The sequence below is a fragment of the Amaranthus tricolor genome, chromosome 2 (assembly GCF_026212465.1).
Source record: "Amaranthus tricolor cultivar Red isolate AtriRed21 chromosome 2, ASM2621246v1, whole genome shotgun sequence".
Lineage (NCBI taxonomy): Eukaryota > Viridiplantae > Streptophyta > Magnoliopsida > Caryophyllales > Amaranthaceae > Amaranthus > Amaranthus tricolor.
Window position 1 is genome coordinate 35,747,143 of NC_080048.1, and position 11,590 is coordinate 35,758,732.

Genomic DNA, 11,590 nt, shown 5'->3' on the forward strand with positions numbered 1-11,590 from the left:
CTCGTAACTACCAAATATTTAGTAACATGACTAACATCTGTCTTCGTCAAAACCTTAACATACGAAACAATATCATTATCATTCCCGCCCATCTGAATTGGGTTTGGGTTTGGGTTTGGGTTTGGGTAACCATCAGTAATCCACGGTTCAAGATGAAACTTAACAAACACTTGATCAGTTTGTGGATGAGCATGAAATGAAACATCCGCTACACGACAAAGAAAAGAACTATAGCGTACTGGATGTAATAATACTTCTGGCACATGTTCCATATGGCCTTGCGGAAAGTAATAAACAAAAGAATTGAGTTTTGGTATGTCAACCAAAAATCCTGCACAAGCTTGCCAACTTTCTAGATTTACTTCTCGTCCATTACTTGACGGCGCCGAGAACGACTCCATTGAAGAAGTATGTTTTGGTAAATCATCATCAAACAATTTTCTTTCATCATTTGCTTGCAATATTTCTTCCCATGTAAGATCTTCCCATCTAATTTCTTGATCTTTTTCTGGTTGATTCGACGCCATTGAAGGAGTATGTTTTTGTGTGATTTGCTTTACTGAGAGATTCAAAGATTCTAATTAATAATACTCGAAATCTTGAATTCAACGACGTACGGTTGAGTTAATATGTTACATGATACAACGAAAAAAAGCGGGAAAGATTTTAACTGTAATGGATGTAGGGGAAAGATTATTGAAAGTTAATGTTATGAATGGTAGTATACTAATGTGATTATAAATGATAGTATACTAATGTGTGACTTGAGTGCACATTAAAGGGTTGAATTCATGTGTGTGACTCTTGAGTTGTGGAATCCAAAAGGGTGTAATAAGGTGAAGAGTATTCATGGGAATTATTGGTGTTAATGAAGATTAAGGTGAAGAGTCTCATGTGTGTGACTCTTGAGATGATGCCTTTTGAGGTTCTTAGAGTTATTTCATAGTATTCATTACCCTAAATTAACTATGTATTTATGTGAGCCATTCATCTTCAAGTACCTAGCACTATAAATAGGGCTCTCATACCCACACTTCAAGTATGCAAAACACATCAAACACAACCCTTAAGCCAAACACATAGCCTATTGTTGTTATCTCTATCTCAATTGTAATTCTTCATATTGAAGTGTTGTTTGTATTCATTTGATATAATATAAACATAAACTACACACCACGGAGGACGTAGCCATCATTGGGTGAACTTCCTTAAATCTTTGTGTCCTTGTTTGTTACTTTGTCAAACTTAATTTTGCTCATTGTTGTTTGTTCTTAACATCGTAAGTATTTGGCGATCGTTTTCAATTGGTATCAGAGCCAAGGTTATTTTGCGGTGTTTTAAGAAATTATTACTTGAAAATCATGACTACAATGAAGCTCGATATTGAGAAGTTTGATAGGAATGTAAACTTTGGCTTATGGCAAGTCAAAATGAGAGCCATTTTGATTCAAAATGGTGTGCACAAGGCGATTGATGGTGTAGAGAAGATGCCGGAAGGAATGTCCGCATCGAGATGGGAAGAGATAGACACAAAGGTGTTATCGGCAATCCAATTATGCTTATCCAATGAAGTTCTAAGAGAGGTTGTTAAAGAAACAACAACCAAGAGTATATGGGAGAAATTGGAATCACTCTACATGGCCAAGAGTGTTACCAATAGGCTACTTTTGAAGAGTAGACTCTACGACTTACGCTTGGAGGAAGGTAAACCTTTAAAACCTCACTTGGATGAGTTTTGTTCCATTGTTATGGATTTACAAAACATTGATGTTAAGCTTGATGATGAAGACTTGGCAATTTATCTTTTATGTTCTTTACCCCCTTCTTATAAAAATTTTAGAGAAACTCTACTTTATGGTAGAGATAATTTGAGTAGTGATGATGTGAAGAATGCCTTGACTCAAAGGGATCTCATTGATACACAATTGTCACAAAAGTCACCAAGCAATGCTAGTGACGGTTTGTTTGTAAGAGGGAGGTCACAAGAGAAAGGTTCCACTAGTGGGAGTGGAAACAAGGGTAAAGGAAGGTCCAAGTCTGTAAGGCCAAACAAAAATAAGACTTGTAACTATTGCAAGCTTAAGGGCCACATCAAGAAGGATTGTTGGAAGCTTAAGAGAAAGCTAGAAGAAGAGGCAAGGGAAGGAACTAGCAATGCCAATGCTAGTTATGTGAATGATAGTGATGATGGCGATGTTCTTGTTGCCACTCATGAGTACAAAGGTAATAATGAATGGATTCTTGATTCGGGGTGCACATTCCACATGACTCCCAACAAAACTTTCTTCCATACATTTGAAAGTGTTGATGGGGGAAATGTTACCATGGGAAACAACACCACATGTAAGGTTGTTGGGATTGGGAGCATTAAAATTAAAATGTTTGATGGGATTGTGAGGACCTTAACCGATGTAAGGTATGTCCCAGGCTTGAAAAAGAATCTTTTATCTTTGGGTACTCTTGATAAGATCGGGTGTAGAATCACTTGTGAAGGTGGAGTTATGAAGGTAGCCAAGGGTTCACTAGTGGTGATGAAGGGGAGGTTGAATGGGAGTTTGTATGCTCTTCAAGGTTCAACCATTCTTGGCTCGGCGAATGTATCCACAAGCACAATGTCCGATCGTGACACCAAACTTTGGCACTTAAGGCTTGGTCACATGAGCGAAAGAGGTATGTTTGAACTCTCTAAACAAGGTTTATTTAATGGGAAAAATTTTGGGAACCTTGGTTTTTGTGAACATTGTGTTTATGGGAAACACAAGAGAGTTAGTTTTAAACCCGCCATCCACAACACTAAGGGGATATTAGATTATGTCCATTCCGACTTGTGGGGGCCTTCTCGAACGCCCTCCCTTAGTGGTTGTAGCTACATGTTGACCTTTATTGATGATTACTCTAGGAAAGTTTGGTGTTATTTTATAAAACATAAATATGAAGTTTTTGATGTCTTCTTGGAATGGAAGAAGATGATTGAAAAGAAAGCCGGTAGGAGCATCAAGACCTTGAGAACCGACAATGGTCTTGAATTTGTTGATAGCAAGTTTCTCAATTATTGTTCTAATGAAGGTATTGTTAGACATAGAACTTGTGCAGGTCGTCCTCAACAAAATGGTGTTGCGGAGAGGATGAATAAAACGTTATTGGAAAGGGCAAGATGCATGCTAAATCAAGCAAATTTGGGGAAACAATTTTGGGCCGAAGCGGTGGCTACGGCGTGTTATTTGATCAACCGTTCACCTCATACCGCCTTGAAGTTCAAGTCGCCACAAGAGGTATGGTACAACACTCCGGTAAACTATTCTAGTCTTAGAATCTTTGGTTGTCCAGCTTATATTCATGTAAATGATGGTAAGTTAGAACCTAGGGCTAGAAAAGGTATCTTTGTGGGGTATGGAGTGGGTGTAAAGGGGTATAGGGTATGGTGTAATGATTCAAAGAAAATTATTGTTTCTAGAGATGTTGTTTTTGATGAAGATAGCATGCTTATATCTAATGTTGAAAACCTTTTAATAATGATGATAATGAAGCACAAGTAGAGGTTGAATCCTCCAATATTGATAATGAGAAAAATGATGATGTTCAACAAAGGTCTCCTCCTTTGTCCACAACTAGGTAAAGAAGGAAGATCGTGGCTCCAAGGAGGTACATTGAAGAGTGTGATTATGTTGTTTATGCTCTCAACATTGCTAGCGAAGTTGAAGGGTCAAATGAACCAAGTACGTACAAGGAGGCTATGGCCTCAAATGACTCAAGCAAGTGGTTGATTGCAATGAAACAAGAGATGGAATCTCTTGCGAAGAATGGAACTTGGGATATCGTTGTTGCACCAAAGAAAAAGAAGATTGTGGGGTGCAAGTGGATATTCAAGAGGAAGGAGGGTCCTTCTAGTGATATTCCTCCCATCTACAAAGCAAGGGTTGTTGCAAAGGATACTCTCAAATTGAGGGTATTGATTTTCACGAAGTTTTCTCTCCGGTCGTGAAACACTCTTCTATTAGGGCATTGCTTGCTTTGGTGGCGATGGAGGATTTGGAGTTACATCAATTGGATGTAAAGACGGCTTTTCTTCACGGTGAGCTTGAAGAAGAAATCTTTATGAAGCAACCGGAAGGTTTTGAGGTAGCCGGTAAGGAGAATCATGTGTGTAGATTGAAGAGGTCATTGTATGGGTTGAAGCAATCTCCAAGGCAATGGTACAAAAGGTTTGATTCCTTTATGATTTCACATGATTTTGTTAGAAGTTCTTATGATAGCTGTGTTTATCTTAAGAAATTTGAAGATGGTTCTTTACTATATTTGCTCTTATATGTTGATGATATGCTAGTAGCATGTAGCTCTTTGCTTAAGGTGGAGGACTTGAAAGAGTTGCTTTCAAGTGAATTTGATATGAAAGATCTTGGTGAAGCCAAGAAGATTCTTGGGATGGAGATTTTGAGAGATCGGGCTAAGGGTGTCTTATACCTTAGTCAAAGGAAGTACATTGAGAAAGTTGTTCAACGTTTCTCCATGGATGATGCTAAAGGTGTGTCTACTCCTCTTGCTTCTCATTTCAAATTGTCCAAGAATTTGTGTCCACAAAAAAAAAGAGGAAGAAGAGCAAATGGTAAGAATTCCATACACTAGTGCCGTTGGTAGCGTTATGTATGCTATGGTATGCTCTAGGCCCGACATTGCTCATGCGGTGAGTTTGGTGAGTAGATATATGTCTAATCCGGGTAAGGGACATTGGGAGGCACTAAAATGGCTATTGAGGTATTTGAAAGATACTTCAAATGTTTGTCTCATGTATGGGAAAAATTCAAGTGAGCTAACCGGGTTTTGTGACTCGGATTATGGTGGTGATCTAGATAATAGAAAGTCCACAAGTGGGTTTGTGTTTACTTTGGGTGGTTCGGCGATTAGTTAGCAATCATCTTTGCAAGATGTGGTTGCTCTTTCTACAACCGAAGCGGAGTACATAGCCGTGGCCGAGTCATTCAAGGAAGCAAAATGGCTTAAAGGTCTTGTTGGTGAAATGTGCAACAAAGTGTGTGAGGTAAGTGTGCATTGTGATAGTCAAAGTGCAATTCATTTGGCTAGGAATCAAAACACATTTCATAGAAGGTCCAAGCACATTGATATTAAGTATAACTTTATCCGGGATGAAGTTGAGCACAAAAGGGTGTCATGTTATTGAAGAAAATTGACACTACGGAAAATCCGGCCGACATGATGACAAAGTCATTACCTACTACCAAGTTTGAGTTATGTGTTGACTTGGTACGTTTAGCTCCTTGCTTGAGATAATGCCCTCTTGGGCATTTTGAGGTGTGTATGTTTTTTTTGAATATGAAGTGGATTGATGAATGTTGTGACTTGGGTGAACTCAAGTCAAGGTGGAGATTGTTATGAATGGTAGTATACTAATGTGATTATAAATGATAGTATACTAATGTGTGACTTGAGTGCACATTAAAGGGTTGAATTCATGTGTGTGACTCTTGAGTTGTGGAATCCAAAAGGGTGTAATAAGGTGAAGAGTATTCATGGGAATTATTGGTGTTAATGAAGATTAAGGTGAAGAGTCTCATGTGTGTGACTCTTGAGATGATGCCTTTTGAGGTTCTTAGAGTTATTTCATAGTATTCATTACCCTAAATTAACTATGTATTTATGTGAGCCATTCATCTTCAAGTACCTAGCACTATAAATAGGGCTCTCATACCCACACTTCAAGTATGCAAAACACATCAAACACAACCCTTAAGCCAAACACATAGCCTATTGTTGTTATCTCTATCTCAATTGTAATTCTTCATATTGAAGTGTTGTTTGTATTCATTTGATATAATATAAACATAAACTACACACCACGGAGGACGTAGCCATCATTGGGTGAACCTCCTTAAATCTTTGTGTCCTTGTTTGTTACTTTGTCAAACTTAATTTTGCTCATTGTTGTTTGTTCTTAACATCGTAAGTATTTGGCGATCGTTTTCAGTTAAATATTTATTATAAGTTATAACTGTATGATATTAATTTTATATATCTAGCAAGATCATAATTTTTGTTAAATTATTACCCTTATAATTTTTGAAGGTCAAGGAATCTGACAATTTAGAGCCTACTCCTTAAAGGTACGGCCTAAAGGAGTACGCACTAAGGATGATCGGCGTGTCCTAATTACCGAATATGACAAAAAAATTGAAGTAAGTTGAAATTCAGTTAGTAGTTTTATAGATTATCTTTAATTGTTATCTAATTTTCATATTTTTAGTCAGGAGCACTACCGCAAACTAGAAGCAAAAACAATAAGAATGGGCGAAGAACTTAATCACTCTAAAATTTATGTAGAGCGATCATGGAGGTAAATAAAAACAAAAAAAACGCCTTCATTTCTTGGGATTAAGTAAATTTTAAGTCTTAATATCTCTAAGTACGCATTATAAAAATTATAAAAATTATATATTAAAAAATTTTACATCAAGACAAATCTAACAAGATAATATATTTTATCTTTAATACATATTTTAAAAATCTAATTTAAATTTTTCTCTTAAAGTGGACAAGTTAAAGTGGACAAACAAAAAATTGAGAGTTTCTATCTTTTTCTTTCCCTCTTAATCTGAGTACAGGATGTTAAGCTTCTTTACCAAGCTTTCAAGATTTAAATAAGTTAAAAAGGGAAGGGAACATTTCAAATTAATAAGTATAACAAATTATGTGAGATAATTATATTCGATGTACCCAATAATATTAATTTACATATTATTACAAGGGGTTTCAAAGAAAATAGAGACCTAAAAAGGAAAATAGGCCCTTCACCATCTAATGTGAAATAATAAAGTATTTATTAATTCCAATATTTGTACTTATAATAAGAAAAAATCTCATTGCTCTATTATAATTTTTGTTAAAAAAAATGCATCTATGAGATAATGATGTTAAGGTAAACAATAATAGATAAAAAATTTATAATTTTTCAAAAATTATCTATAAAAATTAATTTTTATCATCAACTATCTTCAATAAAGTTTTGTCAAAAATACTTACAAATATTAAGTTTTTGTTAGAAAGTATGTTGACAATTTTTTTTTTCAAAAACTACTTGAAAGCTATTTTCTTTATTAACACTACCTACTAATTACGAAAAACATTCAATTTTTTGTTAGTATGAACATGCCACGTGTTTTTGTTTGTTCTCAATACACTAAATTGGTTTCAAAAAAAAACACCAAATTAAAAGAGATCGTATCTTTTGATATAATATGAAACCAAAGAATTAAAAATCTTTAACCGTATTAAATAATAAACATATAGAAGTATATAAACTAAATAAAAAAAAACTTTGAAAAGAAAAAGCACTCTTTGATGGAAAGTATTAATTTTTTTGACAATAAAAGTTATTCCAGCGTTATTTCTATTTATAATTAATTACAATATATTTTCCTAATTATTAAGAAATAATTTGTCTAAAAGTAAAAATAAAAGAACTAAAGTGGTCCTAGTAGGATTCTTTCCCAACCCTAATAAAATCATATGCCATGCGTTACTATATGCCACTAGGACACAATCATTGATGGTTGTTAAATTATTAACTAAATATTCATTAACGTAATATGTAGGCCCTTATTTTCGACACTTATGCTTGGGCCCTGTGCAATGGTACATATTACACAGCCTAATTGCCGGTTGTGCATATTAAATAAGACGACTACAAAAAGGTAGTAACTTTTGTAGAATTTCTAGTCTTATATATTGATGTTGTACTCTCTTTTCACTCATTTATAAAGCAATATAATAAGCTATGTTTTAGGTGATTTTCATTTACATAGGAAGTAGAGCATAAATCGTTTCTGTATGAAACATAAAACATAAATAAAATGGCGAAAAAATATTGTGATACCCAAGAAAAAATAGCAGCGGCATCATCAATACTTAATAATTGGTATGTCAAGATTCAAAAATGTATGAGCCAGACAGATGAAAATGGCTAGTAAATTTACAATTGCATGATACTAATTACTACCATCACATACTCATAAGCTAGTACTTGTCTACTTGATACTATACTAACAGCCTACTGTATCATACTACATAACAATGCACGCTGCGTTACGTGGTGCACATACGCATCTACAATAATCAGAAGCTTCCATAGTGTCTAATGTACTGTCAGTGTCTGCATTATCATCTTCATTCGCAGAAAGACAAGTCGAAGTAGCGTTGTTATTCATTGTAGTCGTGTTTGGAACTGCAGGCTCATAACTTCTAGGCAGGTTCAGAATATCGTCTGATATGTTGTCCTGCCTGTCCACATTATCATGATCATCAGAAGAATTACAAGTAGTGTCGGTGGTGTTATACATTATAGGCATCTTCGGCACAGAAGACTCGTCACTGACCTGCATGTTCACAGCTTCCGTATCGTCTGATGTGTTGTCCTGACTCTCCACATTATCATGTTTTTCAAAAGAACTACAAGTAGTGTCGGTGTTTTCATTCATTATAGTTGTCATTGGCACTGCAGGCGCATCACTAGCCTGCAGGTTTGCAGCTTCCATATCGTCTAATTTTTTGTCCTGCCTCTCCGCATTTTCAAGATCTTCAAAAGAACTATAAGTAGTGTCGGTGTCACCATCCATTTTAGTTATAGTTGTCTTTGGCTCTACAGGATCATCCCTATCCTGCAAGTTCACAGCTTCCATATCGTCTGATGTGATGTCCTGCCTCTCCACATTTCCAAGATCTTCAAAAGAACTATAAGTAGTGTCGGTGTCACCATCCATTTTAGTTATAGTTGTCTTTGGCTCTACAGGCTCATCCCTATCCTGCAAGTTCACAGCTTCCATATCGTCTGATGTGATGTCCTGCCTCTCCACATTTCCAAGATCTTCAAAAGAACTATAAGTAGTGTCGGTGTCACCATCCATTATAATCGTCTTTGTCTCTACAGGGTCATCCCTAACCTGCAGGTTCTCAGTTTCCATATCGTCTGATGTGTTGTCCTGCCTCTCCATAATTTCTAGATCTTCAAAAGAACAATAAGTAGTGTCAGTGTCACCATCCACTATAGTCGTCTTTGGCTTCGCAGGCTCATCACTAGCCTGCAGGTTCTCAGCTTCCACATCGTCTGATATGCTGTCCTGCCTTTCCACATTTACATGATCTTTAGAAGCACTACAAGTAGTGTCTGTGTCGCTATTCATTATATTCGTCTTTGGCTCTACAGGCTCATCACTAGCCTGCAGGTTCATAGCTTCCACATCGCCTGATATGATGTCCCGCCTCTCCACATTTTCATGATCTTTAAAAGTACTACAAGTAGTGTCTGTGTCGCTATTCATTATATACATATTTGGCACATCAGGCTCATCACTAGGCTCCACTTCCAGTTCCCAGGGACTCATGTTCTTCTGCATGATCCGCATCTTCGCAAGAACTTCAGGTCTTACATTCCATTCAACCTGGAAATTGAGCAAATTAGTAATCCACATTCAACACTTGTTGTCAATTCTAGCAAGCAGAATGTTATTGAAAGGGTGCTACAATATACTACCTGAAATTTACTTGTAAATCTAAGTGCAATGGAAGCTCTTAATAACATTTACAAAATTCTAAATTCCCCCAAAAAAATTATTCAATTTTTACCATTAAGACACTTAACATAAACCAAGATTTCAACTCTTGACATGAATTAAAATATGCAGCAAATATACCTGAAGCATCCGCCACAAAGAATCCGGCCAAGACTCATTATCATGATTGACATCCAAAACTTTTCCGTGATACCAATACTTTCTTGGCTCACCTCCGGACTCATTACCAATCTTTACCTTTATTTCACGTCTCCATCCAATATCCCGAGCAGCCTCAACTTTTTCCGCGGCCACAACAAACTCTGGCAATCCCAGTGTAGGATAATATACAGCCTCAAAACTCTCCTTATTCGCTGCTTTCTCAATCGCATTTTCTACTTCATTAGCCGAATTCCTCCCTGCTTTAGTACTCCAATTTACAGCCCTACGAATTCCAATAAAATGCTCATTGGTTGATTCTTTCAGCATCAAAACAATAGTATCTCCTGCTTTTAACTTCTTTATTCTAACAAATTCAGGCCAATTAGTAGTAAACATCATGCTCTTACGCACTCCCGGAACTAGCATGAATTCCCAATTTTCACCATGAATATCAGTCATCCGGATCTTTTGACTAGAATCTATCCGTGGAAAAATGCGATTCGCACAATCATTGATAATAGTATAAAAATTAAGTGCCGTATATGGAGGTTTAAAAACATTGCTAAACGAAAGAACATTCTCGATACTCTTCTGATCGACTTTAATTAGGTTTGAACCAGAATTACTCATTTTACTATTATTCCAAGGTTCAAGAAGAAACTTGGCATAGGCTTGTTCAGTATCAGGATCAGCGAGTAACCAAACATTCGCAACACGACAAAGCACAGAACGAATTGAAGAAGATGAAACAGTAACGATTGAAGAAGCATGTTCAATATGTCCTTGCGGAAAGTAGTAAACCAAAGAATCCACTTTTGGTATCTCAATCAAAATTCCTGCACAAGCTTGCCATATTTCTGGATCTATTACACGTTGATTTATCGACGACGCCATTAAAAGATATTACTCGAAATCTTGATTTGAGCCGTGGAGACGATGGTTCTACGTAGGAAAAGAAAGAGAAAACAATAAATAAAGCGGGAAAGAGATTTATATGGCTTGTCATGGTGAAGTTTTGAAAAAATTTAATTTAATAATAAATATTATCAATTTATCATAATAATACTCGTGTATTTCGTATGTAAAAGCTATGTCGGTCTTGGGATTAAAATAGGCAAATAATATTAAAAAAAAAAGGCTGCAACTAGTAAGATTTTCGATTCCAAAGAACATGTAAATACAAACGAAGATAAAATAGGATAAGAAAAGACACAAAGTAAAATGCCTTTAATAAAATGATTTATTTTTAAAATTAAGTACACAATCAAGAATTCAAATTTTATAAAGGAAAAGGATACTTCAAGTATCTCACACAAACTATATATGTTTCCCTCATGGAGAAAGTAAAGAGGATGAAAAGGATGCAATCAAGAAACCTCAAGTTGATGCCTGACCCAGTAAGAGTCGAATCCCAAACTTTTGTCAACATACATATGTTCTATCCATTGAGCGACAAATGGTTTTGGTATAAATTCAAATTTTATAAGGTTAAAAATTAAAAAATTAATTTGCTTATTATTTTAGTATATATAATTCAATAATAAAGAGAGACATACATTACTATGTATGCATCATATTTCTTACATTTTCCTGAAAATTTATATTCTAACGGTTATCACCACTGCTATTTTTAATACTAACAATACTAAATCAAACAACCAAAATGTATTGCGTTTTTGTATGGTGAATATTAGCACTTTTATTGATGATGTATCTTCACATATAAAGCAATGTAATGAGGCAAATTATAGATGATTTTCATTACACAGGAAAGTAGAGAGTATATGTCGTAAGCGTATGTTACAAGAATACTCACGTTTTGGATGTGTTCATCATCGCGCATTTTAGCTGTATATTTTACTTGAAATGCT

The 11,590-nt window shown here is 35.5% G+C and overlaps 1 protein-coding gene across 1 annotated transcript; it reads right to left on the reverse strand.

The window, feature by feature from the left end:
* Nucleotides 1–8,072: 8,072 nt before the first annotated feature.
* On the reverse strand, nt 8,073–10,613 carry LOC130805763 (auxin response factor 2A-like). The gene is made up of 2 exons (XM_057670548.1): nt 9,699–10,613; nt 8,073–9,446 (listed from the first exon to the last, which is right to left on the reverse strand). The coding sequence occupies exons 1-2, from the start codon at nt 10,611–10,613 to the stop codon at nt 8,073–8,075; spliced, it is 2,289 nt and encodes a 762-aa protein (XP_057526531.1).
* Between the last annotated feature and the right edge of the window lie 977 nt (nt 10,614–11,590).

What these genes read in the sequence shown, in the direction of transcription:
- LOC130805763 (XM_057670548.1), bottom strand. Translation starts at nt 10,613, where the DNA reads ATGGCGTCGTCGATAAATCAACGTGTAATAGATCCAGAAATATGGCAA. An exon ending in CTTTGTGGCGGATGCTTCAG is followed by an intron (nt 9,447 to 9,698) that starts GTATATTTGCTG and finishes CTCAATTTCCAG; the next exon opens with GTTGAATGGAATGTAAGACC.